The sequence below is a fragment of the Myotis myotis genome, unplaced genomic scaffold (assembly GCF_014108235.1).
Source record: "Myotis myotis isolate mMyoMyo1 unplaced genomic scaffold, mMyoMyo1.p scaffold_m19_p_19, whole genome shotgun sequence".
NCBI lineage: Eukaryota > Metazoa > Chordata > Mammalia > Chiroptera > Vespertilionidae > Myotis > Myotis myotis.
This window is the reverse complement of record NW_023416323.1, coordinates 752,393-777,364: the sequence shown is the minus strand read 5'-3', so window position 1 is coordinate 777,364 and position 24,972 is coordinate 752,393. Positions and strand designations below refer to the sequence as shown.

Here is a 24,972-nt window from a genome sequence, read left to right as displayed (position 1 = left end):
AAGCCAGGAAGCAGCCAGGCCTCCCCACACCTTACCTGATGACCTTTGGCCATGACTCACCTCTGAGTTGGGGTGATCATTGTGCCCCGCCCGCTCTCTGCCTTTATTGTTCTCCCAGCGTGGAGGGGGAGGGTGTGCAGAGAGGGAGGGAAGCAAAACCCTTTTCCAGGATCCCTGCCCCCCAGCCTACTCCCCACCCACCCTCCCACCAACCCCTTGCTGAGAAGAATGCGGGCCTGGAGGTGGCTTCCCAGCGGGCAGCTGGAGGCTGGGACTGGTGGGGAGAGGGGGTGTGGCCAGGGCAGGGCAGGGGCAGGGCAGGGGCAGGGGCAGGGCCAGGGCAGAGTACTTGACTGTGCGGTCTGGGAAACCCCACTCCTGACAGGGCGACCTCCCCGCTGTGCCCCTGAACAGAAGTCGGCATGAGGCGCCCCCTGAACGCCGGCTCTGCCCACGGCCCTGCCTGGAAGGGACTGCTGCTAACAGGTGCGTGCGGGACAGCGGCTCCACCGCGGCCTAGGGACCAGGAAAGGACGCCCCTCGGAGAGTTTCTATCCGAGTTAGAGTCGCCCCACTCAGAGCTGCCGCTCTGGTCAGTGCCACGGGGCACAGGCCTGTGCCATGGACCCTCTTATGAAGGAGGCAACGGAGGCTCAGACAGAATCAGAATCCAGGGCCCCACCCCAGCCCCTTTCCACGAGCGCATCCTGTCTCGCCCAGCTCGCCACCTCTAATCACAATGCTAAAATAGTGACAGTGTCGATAATAAAACAACAGCAACCCTAATACAAAGGGGTCATTGTGACAGTATTTCTCCAAGCCGGCCGGTTCTAACGGTGCTTTCACTTAGCAACGTTTCATTCTTAGCCCCAAGATGCAAGGGCTGCGTGGATCCCAGTCCACAGAGGGGACACTGAGGCCCGGGGAGGTTATGTGCCCTCCATGGGCCCCGCAGCTTAGAAGTGGCAGGAGGAGGATTTGACCCACGTGGAGATCCACACGCATCCACCTCTCAGATAGTAAGCGATTTGCCTCCTCCCCCAGGTCTTGTAAAGCCCAGTTCCGTGTCATTTCAAAACCCCAAACTTCGCCTGGTTTAATGCTTCTGTTTGTCCCCAGCCAGGCCGGTGTCAGACGGTAGTGGGGACAGCATGGGACATGGTGGGCCTTGTCCCACGTCCTTTCTCCCAGCCCAGAGCTGTAGTCTGTGCACCCCCGCCCTGCCCCCCGCCATTCCCCCCCTGCCACCCCCCTCCCCACCCCACCCCATTCCAGGGCCATAGGCAAAGGGGAAAGGAAGTGGGAAGGTTTCTGTTTGCTGATTATAGTTGTAAGAGGGTGGGGGAGGGCGTTCTGTGTGACTGAGGCACTGTTTGTTACTGGTACTCTCTGGGTGAGGGGTACTCTCTGGGTGAGGGGTACTCTCTGGGTGAAGGGTACTCTCTGGGTGAGGGGTACTCTCTGAGTGAAGGGTACTTTCTGGGTGAGGATACTCTCTGGGAGAAGGGTACTCTCTGGGTGAGGATACTCTCTGGGTGAGGATACTCTCTGGGTGAGGGGTACTCTCTGGGTGAGGGGTACTTTCTGGGTGAGGATACTCTCTGGGAGAAGGGTACTCTCTGGGTGAGGATATTCTCTGGGTGAGGGGTACTTTCTGGGTGAGGGGTACTCTCTGGATGAGGGGTACTTTCTGGGTGAGGATACTCTCTGGGAGAAGGGTACTCTCTGGGTGAGGATACTCTCTGGGTGAGGATACTCTCTGGTGAGGGGTACTCTCTGGGTGAGGATACTCTCTGGGTGAGGGTACTCTCTGGGTGAGGGGTACTCTCTGGGTGAGGATACTCTCTGGGTGAAGGGTACTCTCTGGGAGAGGGTACTCTCTGGGTGAGGGTACTCTCTGGGTGAGGATACTCTCTGGGTGAAGGGTACTCTCTGGGTGAGGATACTCTCTGGGTGAGGATACTCTCTGGGTGAGGGGTACTCTCTGGGTGAGGATACTCTCTGGGTGAGGGGTACTCTCTGGGTGAGGGGTACTCTCTGGGTGAGGGGTACTTTGGGGACACTAGGCCCTGGACAGGGTGTTGCTAAGGCTTCCATGAAGTGGCCCTCTGGAGGCTCACGGCCACCTCCCCGCCCCCTCCAGCCTCTTTCTGCCATGGTCGGTTGCAGGGTCGCAGGCCAGCAAGCCCTGCCGGTCAGGGTCTTTGCCAGGACAGCCTGCAGCTGGCCCTCCGCGCAGGCCCGCCCCTGGCTCCTGGGAAACAAACGCATGGACATCTTTGTTGTTCCCTCAGTCGTTGCAGGTGGGCCATGTCCACCCGCCCTCTGTTCCCCCGCCCCACAGGCCACGCCTCACCTGGAGGCCTGGAGGGCTAAGTTCCCACATGCTCCGGGATGCTTCCCTACCTATCTCTCTAAGAGGCCCCTAGGAGCACCCTCCCCTCGCCTGGGGGGCGGGGAGCCCAGCCCGCACCCGTGGGAAGGACTCAAGTTCATTCTCAACTCTCCACTTCTCCCCTTCTCAGCTCTGCGCCCCTTCTCTCCATGAGCTCTTTCCTTGTTGCTGTTATTCTGTTAGTTTCAGGTGTACAGCACAGTGGTTAGGCACTCGGACACTTTACAAGTGTCCCCCGATATGTCCAGTAGCCACCTGGCCCCGTACATAGTCGTTACAACATCATCGACTCCCTTCCCTGGGCTGCACCTGGTGGGTCAGGGCGTGTCCCTGACTCAAAGGTTAGAGATGAAATAAAATCTCCACACGCCCGTGAGGGAAGAGCTCAGGAATCAGGTCCGTGGCTCAGTGCTGAGATGCCACCCTTCATGTGACATACTTAAATATTTACCCACTGTTTTATTTACTTATTGAAATGTATAGTATACAGGGTGGGGCAAAAGTAGGTTTACAGTTGTTCATGTTGAAAATAATACAATAATTAATAAATAATCTATCCTAATAAAAGGGGAATATGCTAATTAGACTGGGAGACCTTCTGGACAAAGCCATGGTGGTGGGGCTGAGGCAGAGGTGGTTAGGGGTGATCAGGCCAGGCGGGGAGGGCAGTTGGGGGCGAGCAGGCTGGGGGGGAAAGTTGGGGGTGAGCAGGTTGGCAGGCAGACTGGTTAGGGGCGATCAGGCAGGCAGGCAGATGAGCAGTTAGGAGCCAGCGGTCCCAGATTGGAGAGGGTGCAGGCCAGGCTGAGGCACACCACCCCCTCCCCCCGTACATGAATTTCATGCACCCGGCCATTAGTAAAAGAATAAAGTGTGTTTCCTTTACTCACAACAGTAAACCTACTTTTGCCACACCCTTTATAGAAATACATTTTAAATATATGTAAAATATAGTTTCTGTTTATTAACATAATTTATACTTTTCTTTATATTTATGCATTATTAAATTATAAAATTGATATATCATAATCATATATAACCAAGTAATATATGCATAATTATCTATTAAATTAATTACATGTTATATAATGTATAATTATATAATGTTAGAATACTTATGTATAATTATTAATTTTTTGTTTATGAATAGATTTTAATTTATGTATAAAATACCAAAGTTAGACTGTCCTCAGCCCTGAAAATTCATGACCTCACTGCATCTCAGGCACTCCTGTGAAATGGTTACTAATCTTGATAAGTGGGGAAACTGAGGCTCGGACCCCAGAAGTAAGGCGTGGCAAAGTCAGGGCTATAAACCCAGGTCCAGAGGCCTCTGAGTCTGCAAATGAAACCGGACTCTGCATCAGCTGGAGGGAGCTACTCAGGTGCTGGGTCTCCTGAAGATGCCGGGGGCGCTCCCCGAGTCGCCGGGTGCCTCGACGCCCTCATGTTCAGAACTGCTTCCAGCACGGAGGCAGCAGGACTTGAAATCGGCCCCTTTGGTCACAGATTCAACAAACCCCGTTCTGTGCCCAGCCTGTGCCGGGGACAGAGCCTCCTGGGCTCACAGCCCAGAGGGAAACACACCCTCGCAGACAGAATGACCCACAGTGTGGGGGGCAGGAGTGGGGTGAGGAGGGAGACCGGAGCCTCAGGTGTGACGCTGGGGAGACGGTGACCAGGAGGGAACCTTGCAACGCTGTCAAAATTGAAATACGGCCTCAGACAGGTGTGACATCAGTTATGCAGATGGCTTCCTTGTTTCATAAAAGCCTAAGAATGCAATTTGTTTTCATCAAGACAAGAAAGCAAAACCCTGGCCAGGCACTTGGGGGTAACACCTTATTCCTGTCACTCGTGGCCAGGGCTGCCATCATCCCATCCAGTCAGGTGAGGTCTCTGCCCAAACACGGTAGCACCTGTTTCCAAGCACAGCTGACGTCAGCGGGGGCGTGAGGAGGGGGTGCCTGGCCTGACTCTCGAACCACAGCTAGGAAAGGAGTCGGAGGAGAACAGCATTCCAGGGGGGGAGCAGCGTGGCGGAGGCCTGGCAGCCAGAGCATGATGTGGAGGTCGGTGTGACGGATGCAGAACGTGAGGGAGGAACGGAGAGAAGGGCAGAGGACTCTGAGCAGTGTCCTGAGGCACCAGGGAGCCAGGGAAGGCTTATGAGCAGGGGAGTAGATAAGTCACAGCAGCTGCCAACTCAGAGGTAAAATCAGTGAAGGCAGGAAGTGAGAGCCCCCTTCAGTGATGGCGAACCTTCTGAGCTCGGCGTGTCAGCATTTTGAAAAACCCTAACTTAACTCTGGTGCCGTGCCACATATAGACATTTTTTGATATTTGCAACCATAGTAAAACAAAGATTTGTATTTTTTTTTTTTTTTTTTTCCAAGCCAAACTGTATCCAGCTTTATTAAAGATACTTTTCATAAACAATCATGGTATTTCAGGCAGGACATGGGCAGACAATCGTTAACAGTATACAACAACTTCAAACTCCCTTCTTCAAGGAACTACCAAAATCAGAAAGCCACTATAAAACCCAATGAAGTCTTCATCTGATGCTCCGAACAGGGAAAGTTTAGAGTGAGGGTTGACATTTCACATTAAGCATGTTGTTTAACAACTTTTCACAAGCCGACCCTGACTTTCAGGAAATGAAATGAAAATGGCAGAGAATATCAATCTGTAGATCCACAATCTAAAAAGGAACTGCTGCTCTTTTGAGGGATGCCATCTCAATAGTGACACTGGAAAGTCCAGATTGCCCAACATACTGGAAATCATTTTTTTTGGGTCAGGTCCCAATAGGTCTCTGGGCTTAAAAGAGCCAAAGTCTATGCTTAAAGTGGAGAGGGAGAAAAGGACATAAAAACGAATTTTAGTTTTCCCACACGACAAGGTGTTTGTGCCACGATGGCTAATGTGTGTCAACATCAAGAGATCCCTCCTCCCAGGAACCAAGAGGAAGTTTCTCAAAACTAGAAGGGAAAGGTATTTCCCCCCCATGTCAGTCCAGCTTTGGAGATATTCTATTAGTACTATATGTCCTTCCCCCCAAAAATAACAATGAAGTGTTCTGTGTGCTAACAACATAGCTTAAAAAAAAAAAAAAAAAAGTAAAACAAAATTCTGCATTTTTATAAAACTTGATAAAAAATAGTATTTCAAACTGTACAGTCACCAGAAATACACAGTTATCAAAAATGCACACACTTCACTTGGCATCTCCAGCACCTTCAGCTTTCTGTGCCTGGTCTGTTTTGGCATCTCCATTTTCTGCAGGATTATTCCCGTCTTTGCCAGCATCAGCTTTCCCCTTTTTTCCTTTCGGTACCTTCTCTCCCTTCTTTGCAGGGGCCTTTTTAGGCTTGGGCTCTGGCTTTGGAGGAGCGGGTTTAGTTGATAACCTGGCGGATCTTCTCTGTGGTTCGTCCTTCACCTTGGCTTTATCTCCTTTAGCATCCCCTTCAGCCTTTCTCTTGGGCATGATGGCGATGGTGGCGGGACGTCCGAGCGGGACGCGGGGATGCAGCAGCGCGCGGGCCTTGCTCGGTCCGGGGGTCGATCTCGTCTCCTCACACTGCTCAAAGATTTGTATTTTTGATATTTATCTTATATATTTAAATGCCATTTAACAAAGAAAAATCAACCAAAAAACTGAGTTCGCGTGTCACCTCTGACACGCGTGTCATAGGTTCGCCATCACTGCCCTAGATCCTAGGGCCTAGAAACCCCGTGCGGGAACTACTCCCAGCTCTACACTCATGGCCTTGGGGCTGAGGGGCAAGCTTACTGTGCTCAGTTCCTCAGCCTGTGAAACAGACTAGAACAGTGGTTCCCATCGTGGGGCACACGCCCCACACGGGGGCAATTTGATTCTTAAGGGGGGCAATTTGAGGATGAGTTATTAACAGTGAATTTTTTGCGTTTCTTATGGTTCTAGGGGCCTCAGATATAATATATAAGTATATATTGTGACATTTCTGCATTTAAGGTCTCTATTATGTTTGGGGCAATCGGATACTTTACAAAGTATTTGCTATTTTTTTCATATCACTTCATATTATTATTATTATTATTATTATTATTATTATTATTACAATTTCTTGGTGATTTCTTCCTCAGTCCTTCAACTGTCCTTTTGTTCTTTTCTTTTCCTTTTCCATGGATGCCATGTTCTTTGGAAGCTTGTTTAGACCAAGTTACTGGCCTTTTAGGCTTCCTCTATGTGAACAGTTCACTTTCTGAATAATCCTACATAATAAAAGGGTAATATGCAAATTGACCCTAACGGCAGAACGACCACTCAGCCAGTCACTCTGAGGCACACTGACCACCTCTTGGTCCCTTTCCCCGGCTGGCAGGCTCCGATCGCCCAATGGCAAACAGGGAATGGGGGTGGGTGGTGGAGGACTCGGGCGGCGCCAGACCAAGGTCCCCGCTCGCCAGTTGCCCCATACACAGAGGGCGACCCGCGGCGGGGGGCAGGGCCAGCAATCAGGCAGAACGGCCAACCTTTCAGTCCCTCCCCGCGGTGGGCAGGCTCTGATTGCCCAATGGCGAATGAAGAACCGGGGATGAGTGGTGGCAGGGGGTGGGTGATCGCAGGCCAGGCCTAGGGACCATACCCGCACACGAATTTCATGCACCAGGCCTCTAGTAAAAGTTATATGTCAAGGGGAGTCGGGGGAGGGCATCAGGATTTTGGAGATGCGTAGGTCGGGCATGGCCAAAAATGTTGGGAACCACCAGCCTAGAACCAACCCCAGTGGTTGAGAGGCTCAGTGGGGTGATGGTTGGGAGAATGTGGCACAGTCCCTGGCACTGAGCCAGCACCTGGTGTCAGATCACCTGGAGCCGCCCCTGCGACCTGTCACATCCCGTCCAGGGCACAGCGCGGTTGTCTGTGACGATGCTGCCTGCCCCGGGAATCATTATCCCCAGCCTCTATTTCTCATTCACTTTCCCGGAAGCGAGCTGATGTGTCAGCATTTGTGCTATAAGTGGGCATTTCTGATCCTTAAAATGTAACCACTTATTTTATGGCTTTCTATCTTTAAAAGGCATAATTCCAATGCACCCAGTACTTGTAATTGTGGTGGCAAGGAGAATAATAATGATGAAAATTACAGTTCGAACGTCAAGCGTTTATCTGGCAGTCACCTTGTTAGCACACCATTGTAAGCACTTTAGACACATTAGATTTGGGAATTTTTTTTTAATATATATTTTATTGACTTTTCACAGAGAGGAAGGGAGAGAGATAGAAAGTTAGAAACATCAATGAGAGAGAAACATCGATCAGCTGCCTCCTAGGGAATTTTTAATCTTGAAAGACTTGGCCAGTCTGCCCTCTGCATGGGGTTGGACCAGCGTGTGAGAGCTTCCTGTTCCCTCAGTCTCACTGACACAACATCAAACTTTTGGACATTTGCCCGTCTGCTCGGTGCAAAGCATCACCTATTACCTCAGTTTGTTTTCATTTCCATTTATCTTGCTGTGAGGACAGTTGAACATTGTCCCTACGTCAAGAGACATTGGATTTTCTTTTCTAGGAATCGCCTACCCATATCTTTTGTATATTTTCCTGTTAGGTTGTTGATATTTTTCTTATTGATTTCTAGGAGCACTTTACATATTAGTGAACTGAGCTGTTTGTCTGTGATATCAGTTGCCAATGCTTTCCCCTGTCGGTCATTGTTATATTGACTTTGTGGGTGGTGGGTTTGTTGTTGTTTTTTAACTTTTGTAGAAGTTTCTTTTTATTTTTGTCAAACTTTTCAGTCTTTGTTGTTGTTGTTAATCCTCACTCAAGGATATTTTTCCATTGATTTTTAGAGAGTGGAAGGGAGAGGGAGAGACATAGAAAAACATTGATGTGAGAAAGACACATTGATTGGTTGCCTCCTGCATTCCGGTCAAGGTATGTGCCCTTGACCAGACTCGAACCCGGGACCCTTCAGTCTGTGGGCTGATGCTCTATCCCCTGAGCCAAACTGGCCAGGACAAACTTTCCAGTCTTTTATGGAAGGAGCTTGTGTTCTTACTGCAACAGTCACCATTCCAGTGAGAGGTAACAGGTGGGCTGGGCCAGAGCAGAGGGTCTGGAGCCAGACTCCCAGGGCTCAGCCTCAAGCTCTAAGCAACGCGGACATTTAACGAGAGGCAGTGAGAGAAACTGAGAGCGGGGGACTCACCCCACAATGGACTTTAGTGGTGGAGAATTTCGACTCCGTAGGTGCTGCCTACCACCTATAACACCCTGGAAAGATGTCTTACATTCTCTGCATCTTTGTTTCCTCACCTCAAGTAGGGGTGGAATAGTTGGATCAGTAAAGGCGGAGGCAAGAAGGAGAAGGTGAACTCAAAGGGGGTAATGAGCAGGGTTTGGTCAAGGGACACTTTGCAGAGGTGAAGGCAGGGGATTGGTGAAGCGACATGGGGCTGTGCAGTACCCAGGGGCTGGCAACAGTGGAAGCAGTTACTCCCCGCGCCCCGCCTCCCCAGGCTAGAAGTTGCCAGAGGCAGAGATAGATGGCCACCCAATAGGAGCTTTGGTAGAGGGACACAGCCCACCTGTGCTGATGGAGCAGGGAGAGAGCTGTGGGACCATAACCACAAGGTCACTCCCACGGTCAGAAGCAAAGGGCACGGGGGACACCAACAAGGGAGCTCAGAGAGGCCAGCCTTTCGGGACACAGCAGAGCAGAGGTTAGAGAGTGCAGCCGACCGCCCAGTGGAAGGTGTGCTTTGTGGGGTCGATGTATAAGGAAGACGTGAGCTAACACATGTTCGGTGCTTAGAACGGTGTCTGGCTGACAGGAGGTTCTCAGTGAACGTTCCCTTCCATTCCTACAATATTTTCACCATGATCACTGTTGTCCACGTCAGCGCTCCCTGTGCCGACTCATTCTCCCCGGCGCGGGGAGGGCCGCTTGGGGCAGCACCTCACCTTGGGTCCCACTTGCTCCCCTCTTCTCTCCTCTCCTCCCCACCCCTCCAGGCACCCTGCTCGCATCCTGCATCTGCCCTGCCTCCTCGGAGCTGCCCTCCTCTGCGCCTCCAGACATCTTGGCAGAAGGAGCCAGTGCTCACCTTCCCGTCCCCAGGAACCTCGATGGCATTCTCTCCACTTCTTGGTTCCGAGGGCACGGGGCCCAGCAAGAAGCCACGGTCTTCTCCCCCGAGGGCCGCCCGGGGCCCGGCCACACTGACGCGGGCAGCGACACTGTGATGCTGGACACCAGCAGGGGACGCAGGAGTGTGACAGAGCAGACACATGTCAAGGGTGAGTGGGGCCCCAGAGCTGGGCCCATCGGCACCCCTTCTGTGCCAGCAGTCACTTGCTCCCTAACAACCCCCCTCCAACAAAACCTTAAAATGGTAACCATTTCTCTAGCTCATGATTCCTCTGGACAGCCCTGGCCTCGCTCATGGGTCAGCCAGGGAGTGCCAGGGCCCTGACGGGTCAGGGTGGCCTCTTTCATAGGCCTGGCAGTGGCCTGGTGGCAGCTGGGGCAGCTGGGGCAGCTGGGGCAGCAGTGATAAATGGGCCTGGTGGCCTCTCAGCCTCCAGCGGGCTGGCCTGGACTTGTTCTCTCGGCAATGGAACGACAACAGGGGCAGTGGTGAGGCCCTGGCATGCTATCACTTCCACCATCTTTGATTGGCCACAGCAAGTCACACGACTGGCCCAGCCTCCTTGGTTGGGGGACGGGATGAGGGGGGGGGGGTAGAGAATAGGCTTCACCACTTGAAGAAAGGAGTTGCAGTGTTGTGACCACTTTTTGTCCTCGGTCACACTTTCCAACTGAGAGTCATTAAGTAGTTGCTCCTCATCGCTTAGGGAAGGGCAGATGTCTCCGGTGGCGGCCTTCAAACTCACCTCTGTCCTTACGAGCTATGCAGCTCTGCACTTGGACTTTTATACCTGAACCAGAAAAAGAAAGCCCTGCAGCTAAGCCAGACCCCTGCTCTAGAGAAGGTTCGGAGACGGTTAGCCTGCTAGGGCTGCCGTAACAAAACACAACAGGCCGTGCGGCCTCAGCAACAGACCGTTACTTCTCCCAGTGCTGGAAGATGGACGTCCAAGACCAGGGGGTCGGCGGGTTCGGTTTCCTTTCAGGCCTCTCTCTTTGGCTTGCAGACGGACCCCTTCTTGCTATGTCCTCGCATGGCCTCTCCTCTGTGGGCACACCACCCGTGTCTTCCTGTGGGTCCTGTAGGGACAGCGGTCAGATTGTATCAGAGTCCACCCTAACAGCATCGTTCTCACTTAATTATTTCTTTGAAGCTGTGTTCATCCCCTCGGAGCAGTGATATGGAGTTGGGGGGCTCTGGGTGGGACCCCATTGCTATCCATGATTTTGACAAACCATCAGCACCTGCCCTACACCTGGCCTGTGCTGGGCAGGATGGGGACACAGCGGTGGCGGAGGGGGCCCTCCTCTCCTGCACAGCCTGAGCTGTGTGGCTGAGGACCGATGCCACTTCACCCTCACACACCAGAGCCGTGCAGCCCTCCTTCACCCGGCCATAGCTTCATCTGCTTGGGCCCGATAAGCTCTGCTGGCCTACCGTGACGACTCCCCGAGGCTCTGTTGGACCACAGAGCTGTGCGAGCACCCAGCAGGTGGCAGCTAGACCCAGCACTGGCACCGAGTCTGAACCTGTGTCCATCTGGTGAACACCACTCGCCCCTACCTGGCGACGGACGGAGACCCTACCTCATGCAACTCGAGTGCTGCCAGAGGATCTTTCATTGCCTGAGCCTAACAGGCAGCAGGCAGGTGGAGTTTGGTGGAGGCAGGCCAAGGTGAATATCAGGGTGACTTGGGACATTTGCTGACCTGCCCCCAGACCTGGGGCTGGTCAAAGCAGCCTTGGTGCTCAGCGTGGTCCTTCTATGCACACCCGGGCTTGGCAGGGGCAGCCACAAACTGGATCGCTCTGTAGCTACAAACGGATTGCTCAGGGCCAATCACAGGCAGCATTTGAATTGGCCTGCACCCGAGTCCCTCCCAACAGGCCCCAGTGGCCAGCTTCAGACAACAATAGAGCGAGATCCCACTAGTTTCACAAGTGGCACATCCAAAGGAAGATCTTGGCAGGCACCAGACATGCTGAGGCAAATTCTGCTTTGTGTGGTTGGCAGCTGCTCAGCAGCTCAGACACTGTGGCCAGGGCTGACTCCCACAGTCAGCCAGCTTGAAGGTTGATCCCACACGCAGATGGGCCTGAAGCAATCAGGACTCAGTTACAACAGGAGGGCCCTCAAAACCCATACAAGGGACATTCCTGGAGCACCCAGCTCAGGTGATAAGGTGACGGCACCACTGAACCCCACAGGGTACCTATTACATAAGGCCACCCTGCCAAGACTGGGAGTCATAATGCATAAAACAAACACAAAGAGGCAACCAAAATGGAGAGACGAAGAAACATGCCCCAAATGAAGAACAGAAGAAGTCTCCAGAAAAAAGTTAAATTAAATGGAGGCAAGCAATTTATTAGATATAGAGTTCAAGAAATGGTTATACGGATGCTCACATGGACATAAAACCCATAAAAAAGAACCAGTCAGAAACGAAGAACACAATATCTGAAATGAAGAATGCACTGGAAGGAACCACCAGTAGATTCAATGGAGCTGAAGATGGAATCACCGATTTGGAAGACAAGGTAGCAGAAAACTACCTTGGGGAAAAAAAAAAAGAGCAGGGATAAAAAAGAATTTTTAAAAATGAGCATAGTGTAAGGGACCTTTGGGACAACATGAAGTGTAACAACATCCACATTATAGTGGTTCCAGAAGCAGAAGAGAGAGAGCAAGGCATCAAGAACATATTTGATGAAATAATGAAAACTTTCCTAACCTATTGAAGGCAGAAGACACACAAGTCCAGGAAGCGCAGAGTCCCAAACACATCATAATTTAAATGGCAAAGGTTAAAAACAAAGAGAATATTAAGAGCAGCAGGAGAACACAGTTAGTTACCTACAAGGGAGCTCCCATAAGACTGTCAGACGGTTTCTCAACAGAAACATTTCAAGCCAGAAGGAATGAGTATAACATATTCAAAGTGATGAAAAGCAAGTTCCCACAGCCAAGACTACTTTACCCAGCATGGCTATCACTTAAAATTGATAGCCACACAATTTCTATCAAAGTACCAATGGTGTATTTCAAACAACTAGAACAAATATCCCAAAAATTTATCTTGAACCACAAAACAACCTAAGTAGCCATAGCAATCTTGAGAAAAAAGAACAAAGAGTGAGGAATCACACTACCTAATATCAAACTATACCTCAAGACCACAGTAATCAAAACAGCATGGCACTGGCATAAGAACAGGGATATAGATCAATGGAACAGAATAGAGAGCCTGGAAATAAACCCATTAATATAATTAATATTTGACAAGGAGGCAAGAACATACAATGGGGTAAAGATAGTCTATTCAATAAATGGTGTTGGGGAAAATGGACAGATACGTAAAAAAAAAAAAAAATGAAACTAGACCAAGTTCTTACATATACACAAGAATAAACTCAAAATAGTTTAAAGACTTAAACGTTAGACTCGAAACCATAACAATCCTAAAAGAAAGTATAGGCAGCCCTAACCGGTTTGGCTCAGTGGATAGAGCGTCAGCCTGTGGACTGGAAGGTCCCAGGTTCGATTCCGGTCAAGGGCATGTACCTGGGTTGTGGGCACATCCCCAGCAGGGGGTGTGCAGGAGGCAGCTGATCGATGTTTCCCTCTCATCGATGTTTCTAACTCTCTATCCCTCTCCCTTCCTCTCTGTAAAAAATCAATACAATATATTAAAAAAAGAAAAGAAAGTACAGGCAGTAAAATCTCAGACATTTCTTGTAGCAATATTTTTTCTGATATATCTCCATGGGCAAGGGAAACAAAAGAAAAAATAAATGGGAATACATTCAACTAAAAAAGTTGCACAGCAAAGGAAACCATCAACGAAATGAAAACCCACTGAAGGGGAGAACATATCCTCTAAAGATACATCTGGTAAGGGGTTAATATCCAAAATTTATAGAGAACTTATAAAACTCTACACCAGCCCTCGCTGGTAAGGCTCAGTTGGTGGGCCATCGTTCTGTACTCTGAAAGGTTGCTGGTTCGATTCCCAGTCAGAGTCCGTGCCCGGGTTATGGGTTCAATCCCCTATTGGGGACATGCAAGAGGCTGCTTATCATGTTTCACTCTCATATCGATGTTTTTCTCTGACTCCCTTCCTCTCTCTATATAAAAAATCTTTAAAAAAACAACACCACCCCTAACCAGTTTGGCTCAGTGGTTAGAGCGTTGGCCTGTGGACTGAAGGGTCTCAGGTTCGATTCCAGTCAAGGGTACCTCAGTTGCAGGCTCAATTCCCCGACCCCCCTTGGGGTGCATGCGGGAGGCAACCAATCAATGTGCCTCTCTTACATCGATGTTTCTCTCTCTCTGTCTCTCCCCCTCCCTTCCACTCTCTAAAAATCAATGGAAAAATATCCTCAGATGAGGGTTAACAACAACAACAAACCACACACAAAAAAAGAAAACAAAATAAAAATTAAAAGACAAAAACAAACAATCCAATTTAAAAATGAGCATAAGACCTGAATAGACACTTCTCCAGAGAGGACAAACAGATGGCCAGTAGGCATATGAAAAGATGTTCAACATCACTAGTCACTAGAGAAATGCAAATTAAAGTCACAATGAGCTCTTACCTCACACCTGTCAGAATGGCTATCCTATATAATAAGAGCCTAATGTGCAAATTGTCCCCTTGGGTGGTCATTCAACCAGAGACCGGGAGTTCGACCACTCGCTATGACGTGCGCTGACCACCAGGGGGCTGCACGGAACATGGTGGGCATCGGTGACACTCTTGCTGGGTACCAGGGGGCAGGGGTGATGGGGACGGAGGTGCAGTAAGAATGCGGGGTGTCCACCAAGCTCACTCTCACTCCCCTGCTACTCTCCCCTAGGACACCAGGGCTCACCGGAGCACCCTCCTCCCCCACCCCTGCACTCAGGTGCCGGGCGACTGCAAGGAGCCCACCCAGCACCTGCGCAGCCTCTTCCGGGTGAGCCAGGACCTCAGGGGCTGGTCAGGCTCCCCGTGGGTTCGTGCGGGAGCTGGTCTGCGAGGCCGGCTGGGAGAGAATGCGCTGCCCGCCCAGCTTCTGTGTGACGCCACTGGGCAGCCTAGAGACCCAGCTGCGCCCTGGCCTGCGGCATCCAGCTCACCGCATCTCCACATGGGGACTCTGGAACCATGACGCAGGCAGAGGGGAGCACGTGGGGGCCCAGGGGCCCAGGTGCTGCCCAGGACCCAGGGGTCAGCTGGGATCTGCTCTTCCACACCAAACGCTCACACTTCGATCGCTGGCCAGGCCTAGGGACCGCACCCGTGTACAGATTTCGTGCACCGGGCCTCTAATTATAAATAAATCGACAAACAAGTATTGGCAAAGATGTAGAGAAAAGGAAAACCTCATGCAATGTTGGTGAGAATGAAGATTGGTGGAGGCACTATGGAAAGCCGTATGGGGTTACCTCAGAACACTAACAATGGAACTGCCTTATGGCCCAGTGACTCCACTTCTGGGAATGTATCTGAAGAAACCCTAAATGCTGATTTGAAAGGCTATGTGCACCCCTTTGTTCACTGCAGCATTATTTACGATAGTCAAGATTTAGAAGCCGCCAGTGTCCATCAATAGAGGAATGGATAAAAACAAAAGCTGTGGCAGCCCTGGCTGGTGGCTCAGCTGGTTGGAGCATCATCCCGTACACCAAAAGTTGCGGGTTTGATTCCCAGTCAGGGCACATACACAGGTTTCAAGTTCTGTCCCCATTCAGGGCGCGTACAGGAGGCCACTGACCAATGTTTCACTCTCACACTGATTCATATTCTCTCTCTCTCTCTCTCTCTCTCTCTCTCCCCTCCCAACCCCCCATCCTCTCTCTGAACATATCCTCAGGTGAGGATTTTAAAAAGTTAGTAAATCATGACTCACAGTAAGAAATGCATTTCAAATATGACCCAGTGTGTTCATATACACACACCACAAGTAACTCAAAGACAAGCGTCATAAAGTAGCCGTCATTGCTATGAGCAATGCATTCTGCCATTTCGCACTGTGTTTCATTTTGAGTTTTAAATGCTGATTGCAGCCTACTGAATGGTCCCCCCCGGCCCGGGTCTCCCTACAGTAACACCCTGGGAGTTAGCAAGTGTGTAGAATGGTGTTGGCTCATGTAAGAACCCGGTCTAGGCATCTGTGACATCGGTTCTTGTTTCTGCACCTGGTGGGCTCCCCGCCTCCGGCGAGGCTTAGCGCGGGCACCGCGGCTCCAGGCGGCTCCTGTGAGCTCTCCGCTGGGCTACAGTAGCTTTTCACTTGCCCTGAAATCTGAAATGAGCTGCTTGTGGAGATTGCCAGCATTCACCATGGCATCGCGCTCCCCAGGTTCAAATCCCAGCTGTGTCCTCCTGGCCCTTAGACCTGACCCTAAGACACCCAAACCTCACAGTCTTTCAGCTATAAAATAAAATAAAATAAAATAAAATAAAATAAAATAAAATAAAATAAAATAAAATAAAATAAAATAAAATAAAATAAGTAAAATAAAATAAATAAATTAATTAATTAATTAAAATGATAAATAAAATAATAAATAAATAAAATAAGTAAAATAAATAAATTAAAATGATAAATAAAATAATAAATAAATAAAATAAGTAAAATAAATAAATTAAATAAATAAATAAAATAATAAATAAGTAAAATAAATAAGTAAATACAATATAAATAAGATAATAAAATAAAATAATAAATAAATAAAATAAAATAAATAATAAGAGAAAATAAAATAAAATGGGAGTTGGACGAGGGGGAGAATTGTGGGTGTCCCATCTGTAAAGAGCATCCCCCAGGAGCCGGTAGCTCAAGCCCCAAGCCTCGGAGGCCCCTTGATCCTCTCTTTCTCCCCCACCCACATCCAGTCCATCAGCAAATCCTGGGGCTCTGCCTTCAAAACAACCCAGACTGCAAGCCCTCCTCCCAGCTCCTCGCCTCGCCCTGGTCCAGCTGGGGCGGTGGGGCTGGGATACTTCTATAACTCCCACGTCGGCCACTGCGGAGGCCCACTCCCGGTGTACCCGTTCCCCAACAGGCTGACCTGCTGCCTCGATGGGAAGTATGGGCTCTGGCTGCCAGCAAAAGCCCTCAGGGCACAGAAGCTGGACGTGGGATGATTGGGAGCTGTGGCGGGGGCACCAACAGGTCCACTGTGCCCAATGCCTGGAGCAGTGCAGGGCATGGACCAGGCACTCCACGTCCATTTGTTCGTGAATGAATGAATGAATGAATGCCTCTGTGGTGGGCAGGAGAAGGGCTCAGTCTCTCCAAGTCCTCTCCGCCCACATGGCCTTACTCCCTGTTCACACAGCCCACCAGATGCTGCTACACACCTTCCCGGAGACTTTGCGGGGCGTCGTCCAGAGTGAACTCAACTACTCGGTGATCCTGAGCTGTCTGACTACACTCAGGCCCACACCCGTGATTTACTGGACCTTCAACGGGCAGCCCCGAGGGACAGGGGAGAAGCTGATCATCCGGCGGCTGTCCAGGGCGGACTTGGGTACCTATGTGTGCGTGGCCAAGAACAGCCAGGAACAGCACTCCTCCGAGCTGGTGAAAGTCTCCCTGTCCGGTAAGTCCCCCAGCCCTACCCCAAACCCCTGCACCCTCGCTGGTCGGTGGCCAGTTTTCCTGGTTCCCCTGAACCCCCTTCAGTGAGCAGTCTCCTCTGAGACGCTCTGTAGCCAAGTTGTCATCACATGCACATGGCCGATTGGGCATGATTAGCCCATTTTACAGATGACAGGCTGTGGAAGCTCAGCTCATGATCTGGAGCCAGCTGCCTGGGTCCCGGCTCCCACTGCTTGCCGGGTATGACTTCTGGAGCCCCTTCGCCTCTCTGAGCCTCAGCATGTGCCAGCGGGAAAGTGCAGGTGCTCATGTAACACGTGGTTCTGAGCATGGGCATGGAGTTTGAATTCTGCCTCCACTTCCTGGCCATGGGACTTTAGACCAGCTCTGTGCCTCAGTTTCCCCACCTGTAAAAGCAGAAAAATAAGAGTGCCCACCCAAAGTATAGTTGTGAGCATTCAATGAGATAAGCAGGTGAACAGCTTAAAATAACAGTGCCTCATACTACTGAACACTAGTGAGTATTCGATGCACACTAGATAGTATCGTTGCTACAATTAGCATTATCAATATTATTAACTAGAGGCCCAGGTGGCACTGAGGCTGTCCAGGTGGCAGAGCCCTTGAAGGCCATGCTTCCTCCCCAGGTGCTGGGGAGTCACGGCGAGCTTTTGAGCAGAGGAGGTACGGGGTCAAGTTTGACCTTCAGAGGGGACACTGACTTCCGCATGGTGGGGCGATGGGTGGGGAGAGACTGGGGCAGGAGAGCAAGGAGGAGGCCTGGGCAGAGGCCTAGAGGATGGGGAGGAAGGGAGGGATGGAAGCGACACTGAGGAGCTGGGATGGTGGGAGTGGGGGTTGTGGAGGGAGGGCGGTTGCTCCAGTCTCACCCATTCTCGGTTTCCAGAAGTCGACATGGATTCCACAGACGAGCCCATCGATCTGGACCCCATTCTCACGGTGTCAGGAGGATCTGCCATCGCCCTCCTCCTGGCCGGAAGTGCCGGGTTGGTGGTCGTGATGGTAGGAATTGGCTCCGCCATCGCCCAGACCCAAAGGTACTGTCTGTCCCTGACCCGTGTGCCTGGACTGACCTCCCCACTCAGCAGCAAAACAAAACAAAACGCCTCGTCCCAAAGAGCTTTAGGCTCATTCAGAGAGGACGGCATTGACCCCTGATGTGGCCATCTGCCTCCTCAGTTCCCACAGTGACCACAGGAGTCAGAAGAGGGTTTTTAAATATATATATTTTTTATTGATTTTTTACAGAGAGGAAGGGAGAGAGAGAGAGAGCTAGAAACATTGATGAGAGAGAAACATCGATCAGCTGCCTCCTGTACATCTCTTACTGGGGATATGCCCGCAACCCAGGTACATGCCCTTGACCGGAATCGAACCTGGGACCTTTCATCCGCAGACCAACGCTCTATCCACTGAGCCAAACCGGTTTTGGCAGAAGAGGATTTTAATGCTGGTCTGTCTGGTGCAAATTCCAGTTCCATTACTTACCCGCAGGGAAGCCATGGGCAAGTCACTTCCCTTTTTTGTGCCTCAGTTTGCCTATTTGCAAAATGGGGATGATAATCATAACACCTGCCTCACAGGACTGTTGTGAGGATTAAACAAGCTAATATTTCTAAAGTGTTTAAAACAGTGTCTGGGATACAGTAAGCATCGTATTCATTCCTTCTGCACATACCTATGAGCCAGGCGCTGGGGATACTGTGGGAATGAATGGTGCAAAGTCCCTGCCCTCATGCACTTTCATCCTAGGCAGGTACCAACAATTATGTGGTGACCCAGTGAACTATAGGCCGTATGTTGAGGGAGGATGAGTGCTAAGGAGAGGAATAAGGCCGGAAGGGGGACAGGGAGTGTGGGGATGAGGAGCAATTGAGCTAAGTCAGTCAAGACCTCCCCGAGAGAGTAACATTTCAGCAAAGACATTGGGCAAAGGAAAGGAGGGAGGGAGCCCGTGTGTATGTGGGGAAAGGGCACACCGGGCAGAGGGAACAGCAAGTACAAAGGCCCTGAGGTGGGACTTGCCCGGCATGTTAAAAAAAAATTGCAAGGAGGCCAGTGTGGCTGGAGTGGCGTGAGGAATGGGAAAAGAGGCAAGACCTGAGATCAGAGAGGGAAAGGGTGGGGCACCAAACAGTGGAAGGTGTGCGGATCATGTCAGTGCTTGGCTTTTGTTCTGAGTGAGATGGGGGTCATGTGGGTTTAGAGCCGAGGAGGGAATGGATGGATGGATAGATGGATGGATGGATGGATGAATGAATGAGTGACTGCCTCCGTGGTGGGCAGAAGTGCTCAGTCGTTCTGACTTACATTTTAATCCTAGCTGTGTCAGCTATTATCATACTATCATAACTTTCCCTGTATTGAATGCCTATTACATGCTTGCTAAACTTTATTCTTTTTTAAATATATTTTTATTGATTTCAGAGAGGAAAGGAGTGGAAGAGAGAGAGATAGAAACATCAATGATGAGAGAGAATCATTGATCGACTGCCTCCTTCACGCCCCCTACTGGAGATTGAGCCTGCAACCCAGTCATATGCACTTGACCAGAATCGAACCTGGGACCCTTCAGTCCGCAGGCTGACGCTCTGTCCACTGAGCCAAACCAGCTAGGGCAACATTATTCTTTGTAATCCCACAAGAGAGGGTATCAGGGTGGGGTGGCGATGAAGATCTCAGTTTTGTCAGAGAGGAAACGAAGGCCCAGGAAGAAGTGCCTGGCCCCAGACCCCATAGCTGGAGAGAAGGGATTCCAACTCAAAACCCTGCCTCACTCCCAGTTCCAGCCTCTAACCCACGCCGCCTCTTTTTTCACCATTAACAATGCACACCTTCGTACCTTATGGACCGAGCAAGAGAAATCTGCAAGTTGAAATGGTTTGACAAGGCCTTACCCAGATCCCTGGTCTGTGAGTTCCATGGGGAGCCTTCTGGAGGCAGGGAGGGCCAGGCTGCTGCCTGAGTCACCCACATCATCTTCACTGTGGCATTTCCTGGGTCCTCACCATGAGCCAAGATCTCTGAGTCACAAGAACTCTCAGGGGCGGGTTCTGTTCTTGTCCTCATTTTCTGACAACTGGCTGACCCTGAACCAGACCCAGCTCCAATTCCAAAGCCAAGTTCTTAGGAAGGAAGGGTGAGAAGTCCGGCTAGCATAACCCTACTCGCCCAGACCACCCGATTTCCTGTCTCCGTGAGTGGGTTGGAGGTGTCACTTCTGGTCCTTCCCACCATCTTGGCCAAGACCCATTTACTAATAGTTTCAGACAACAGATCAATTCTGGTGTCCACCAGAAGGAACCAGCCTGGGTGAATCAGCGGTGACCTTGGAGATGAGGTCATGGGAACAGGCATGACTGGACGCTGCCATTGGGGAGGGGTGGCAGCCCCACACACATCGACCACACCCACCAAGGGCCAGCAGAGATCCCTGTTGTTTGCCGTTAAGGCCATGGACCCCAAATGAGGCTGCCTAGGTTCATCCCAGCTCTGCCAAATGCTAGCTTCTGTGTGGCTTTCGGTGAGTCCTTTAATGCTCTGTGCCCCGTCTGCAAAACAGGGATGACGGTAATACTTACCTCAAAGTGTGGGTGTGCGAGCAGCTAAGACAATGGGAGGAAAGAGCTGTAAAGAGGGCCTGGCAGCCCTGACCGGTTTGGCTCAGTGGATAGAGCGTTGGCCTACAGACTCAAAGGTCCCAGGTTCAATTCCAGCCAAGGGCATGTACTTTGATTGCGGGCACATCCCCAGTAGGGGATGTTTCTGATCGATGTTTCTCTCTCATCGATGTTTCTAACTCTCTATCCCTTTCCCTTCCTCTCTGTAAAAAAATCAATAAAACATATTTTTAAAAAAAGAGTGCCTGGGATGTGGTCAGCCTTCAGTAAGTGTATTGTTATGGTGACTGTGATTATAATTTCTCTTTATTTCATTGCAGGACTAACAGGCGAAGAATACGAAGATGCTGCTGAAGTGTGAGTGTCTGCCTGTCAGCCTGGGAGCTGACGCCACGAAGGGCGGGAAGAGAACCCTATGTTCAGGGATGAGATGAAGTTCCTGGGGCTCCAAAGGCGATCTCCTCCCTCCTGGCTTCCTGATCACTTGTTTGTGGGATGTTCCCCTTTTGTTGAGAGCCCTGGGGACTGATTGTACAAGACACCCCATCTGCCCATCTCACCAAACTCCTGGAGACCACCTCCACAAGCAGTGTGTATTTCATAAAACTCATGGGATGCCAGCAAAAGAAACGCACTGTAGTGGCTCAATAAAAAATACAAGGAGCTCTAACCGGTGTGGCTCAGTGGATAGAGCGTCAGCCTCCGGACTGAAGGGTCCCAGGTTCGATTCTGGTCAAGGGCATGTACCTTGGTTTGTGGGCACATCCCCAGTAGGGGGTGTGCAGGAGGCACCTGATCAATGTTTCTCTCTCATCGATGTTTCTAACTCTCTATCCCTCTCCCTTCCTTTCTGTAAAAAATCAATAAAAAATATATTTTTAAAAAAAAATACAAAGAAAGCTTTGATATTAGGATCCAAGAAGATTTTCAGGAATCTGAGCATGTATCAGGTAGCACTTGCTGTGTAACAAACTATACCTTCCCATACTTAAGCCTTGAAACCACAGCCATTTATCTAGCTTCCAATTCTGTGGGTTATCAATTTGAGCTGAGGTTAGCTGGGTCATTCTTCCAGTCTCTGTTGGGCTCACTCATGCATCATGGTCAGTTGGCAGACTGCCTAAGGGGTGCCTGGCATAGGATAACCTCACCTGGAAACACCAGCCTCTCTCTGCATCATCTCTCATACCCCAGCAGGCCGACCCAAGCTTGTTCACATGACAGAGGCAGGATTCCAAGAGCGAGAGCAGAAGGGACAATGCGTGTTAGGGCCAAGGTTCCCTAACATCACCACTTCCGCCACATTCTATTGGCCAGAGCAAGTCACGTGACCAGCCCCGATTCGAGAGGTGGGGAAATGGACTCCACCTGTTATGGGAGGGGAAGAACCCGGTGGCCATCCATGCTTGGACCAGGGCAATTGCTCGCTGCCTCTCTCTGCTGCCCACCCCTCCCTTTGCAATCCTCTCCTCCAGGAACATGGATTCACAGTTCTCTCTCTGTCTCTTTCTACAGACGGCTGCTCAGTGCTTCTCCCTCCATGAGGAGAAAGACACCATCCCACAGCTTCTACGTCTATAACAGCGCTGTTTCAGGGAACAGCCCAGCTTAGCCCAAACCCCTTTGCCTTGTTTCTGAAACAGTGGGAAAGGCATCTGATTGGCTCACTTGGGTCAGGTGTTAACCTTGGTCCCACCACTGTGGCTGGGGAGGGGGCAGGTACAACCAAAGCCTTGGGAGCTCAGCGCTACCTGTGGGGGCTCAGGACTCAGAAAATGGGGGAGTGTGACCTTGCTGGGCAGATATCCCAAACTGTGTCTGCTACAGAAGAAGAAAACTTCCCAATGCAGGGAAGTGGGGCGGTGTTCACACCCCCAGAAATCGCACTGGCTTGACCACTGGCTTCTGAGCTGCTGGAGAATCCTGGCAGATGGCAGGCAAGGGGGAAACTCCCATGTGGAAATACCTGACATTTGAGGAACATTCAACAGAAAGCCACTGACCATGTCATTATGATTAATAATAGCAGTAGCAGACCCGAACAGACGTCAGTGTGCCAGCCCCCACACTCTGTACCTCCTGCGAGTCCTATCTTATATCATCCACCCAGGTAGCTGGTCTCCGCGGCAGTCTGCCTGAAATTTGTTTCTAATCACCCCACTCCCCTGTTGCTCCCTCCCTGAGGCCAGAACCCCTAACCCATCTCTCTGAGGTCCCGCCACCTCTTATGCCAGATACATATCACTGTGTGCATGCACAGAGGGTGAAAGTGAGGCTCAGAGGGGGCAAGTGACTTGCCTGAGGTCACACAGCTACACGTGATGCCAACTCAAGTGCGCCCAAAGCCCGTATCACAGACCAGCGCTGTCCAATAGGATTCAATGCAGTTATGGATAAGTATATATCTGCACTGTCCAATACCTGTGGCTACTGAGCTCTGTAAATGTGGCTAGATTCACTGAGGAGGTGAATTTTAGGTTTTATTTCCCTTCCATTAATTTGAGTTTTAATTTATAATACCACCTGGGGCGGTGGGCTGTGGAATCAGAAGGTGCAATGCTGACTCCTTATTGTCTAAAAATAAATAAATCACCCTGCAGCCCTACGCACAGACCCCTGGCTGTGTGGCTATTCCGGGTCCTGGCCCTGTTCTGTCCAAAGATCCAGCTGTGATCGGGAGCCCCTGATATCTAACCAGCACCTTCCCTATCTGAGGCGTCCTTCCGACCCCTTCCCTCCTCCCGCTTACCTCGCTGTTGGGGAAGAAATACTTTCCCGCCTGGGTGGGCCCTCAGGGAGCTGCTCCCAGGCTGGCTGTGTGTCCGAGGTGGCCCTGGAGCCAGCAGCCGCCGACCCCTGGCCCAGGACGCAGCAGGACCCCATGCCCTCGGGAGCAGCTGAGCACCACTAGCTTCCTCCCCTCCAGAAAGAAACTGGGCAGAGTTCCTCCCAGAAGCCTGCTGACCACTTCTCACCCAGTCCCGTGGCTCAGCTCTCTCCTAGCACTTTCTGCTTGACATCGCTCTCGCTCATCGCATGGTGCCGTTAAGCACTTATGGGTGTAATGATTGAACAATGGTCTCACCCATGAGGCTGTCAGCTCCATACCTGCAGGACCCATGTGTGTCATACGATGTGTGCTCGGTACATGTTTGTTGATTCCAGGCTCAGGCCGGGAGTGCCCCCCCCCCCCACACACACACCCACAGCTGGAGCACCTGGGGCCGGAGGCAGAGGCACCAGCTCCAGAGAAAACTCTGTACCACCTCAGGAGCTGGTGCCGGCCCCAAGGCGACTGCCCGCCAAAGCCCAGAGCCAGTAGATGCTGCAGCCATGGCTCTCTCTCAAGCCCCAGAGCCAGGGCCAGAGCAGGCTCAGGCCGCAGCTCTCATTCCAACTCGGGAGCCAGAAGGAGTCCCCGCACCGGCGTCAGCTTCGCAGCCAGAGCAGGCCAAGCAGCTGCTCTCATCCAAGTTCAAGAGCTAGAACAGCCCCCTGTGCAGGCCACACTCCAGATCCACACGAGGTTCAAACAGTGGCTCTCATCATCCCGAGTAAGAGTCTCCGTGCCTCAGTTTCCCCGCATGTGGCCTGGATATTGCTCCGAGGATGCATACAGGCTGACCTTTATTTTTCACTTCTTGTGGGAAACCGCCTACTGTCTTCACTAGCAGAGAGGTGTGGACAAGGAACCCGGAAGGCTGGTGATCCTTGAAGCCCTGGCAAAAGTCAGGGCTGTGCACCCACTGTTAGTCCAGACAATGGTAGCTGAAGCAACTTCCCCATTTATTATTATGTAAACCCTTGCTGATGGGCTAGTCTGCCTGTTACTGGAAATGGCCTGCCTAAGGGCCACGGGTGGATCCCAAACCAATAAAAGGTTGGCGAGGCCTGAGCATCAGTGGAAGTCCTTCCTCTGGAGTTGGACTTACCCGCCTGGCCCCTCAATATTCCCAAATTATCTCGTCTCTTCTCTTTCATTTGTGTGCGGCTCCTCTTCCAGATCCTGAACTCTGAACCACGCAGGACGTGGAGGGAAACATTTACAACAGCTTCTGAGCCAGGAACCGTTCCAGGCTGTGCCAGTGACTCACGAAGGGCCAAGTGCTTGGATCAGGGCCTAGCACCCGGCACCTGGCACCCGGCACCCAAGCCAAGCAGCTCTGGTCACTTCCGCAAACCTGGGGCTTGGGT

The 24,972-nt window shown here is 51.0% G+C and overlaps 2 protein-coding genes across 3 annotated transcripts; one reads left to right on the top strand and one right to left on the bottom strand.

Moving 5' to 3' along the window:
* Positions 1-348: 348 nt before the first annotated feature.
* On the top strand, positions 349-23,783 carry IGSF23 (immunoglobulin superfamily member 23). 2 transcript variants are annotated; one of them, XM_036346354.1, is made up of 6 exons: positions 349-486; positions 9,405-9,689; positions 16,875-17,138; positions 18,045-18,195; positions 21,099-21,135; positions 22,294-23,783. In XM_036346354.1, exons 1-5 carry the CDS (start codon positions 423-425, stop codon positions 21,130-21,132), a joined length of 798 nt encoding a protein of 265 aa, XP_036202247.1. In that variant the 5' UTR covers positions 349-422; the 3' UTR covers positions 21,133-21,135; positions 22,294-23,783. The 2 variants fall into 2 exon arrangements, with proteins under 2 accessions (XP_036202247.1, XP_036202246.1); XM_036346353.1 differs by lacking the exon at positions 22,294-23,783 and having other exon boundaries at positions 21,099-21,535.
* Positions 4,793-5,987, bottom strand: LOC118674490 (non-histone chromosomal protein HMG-17-like). Its single transcript, XM_036346355.1, has one exon. The coding sequence runs from the start codon at positions 5,886-5,888 to the stop codon at positions 5,616-5,618; it is 273 nt and encodes a 90-aa protein (XP_036202248.1). The 5' UTR covers positions 5,889-5,987; the 3' UTR covers positions 4,793-5,615.
* Positions 23,784-24,972: the final 1,189 nt, after the last annotated feature.

Bases quoted from the DNA above. Each gene is read 5' to 3' on its own strand.
- IGSF23 (XM_036346354.1), top strand. From the start codon at position 423: ATGAGGCGCCCCCTGAACGCCGGCTCTGCCCACGGCCCTGCCTGGAAG. The intron at 487-9,404 runs GTGCGTGCGGGA...CCACCCCTCCAG, and splicing joins GAAGGGACTGCTGCTAACAG to GCACCCTGCTCGCATCCTGC. The intron at 9,690-16,874 runs GTGAGTGGGGCC...CTGTTCACACAG, and splicing joins AGAGCAGACACATGTCAAGG to CCCACCAGATGCTGCTACAC.
- LOC118674490 (XM_036346355.1), bottom strand. From the start codon at position 5,888: ATGCCCAAGAGAAAGGCTGAAGGGGATGCTAAAGGAGATAAAGCCAAG.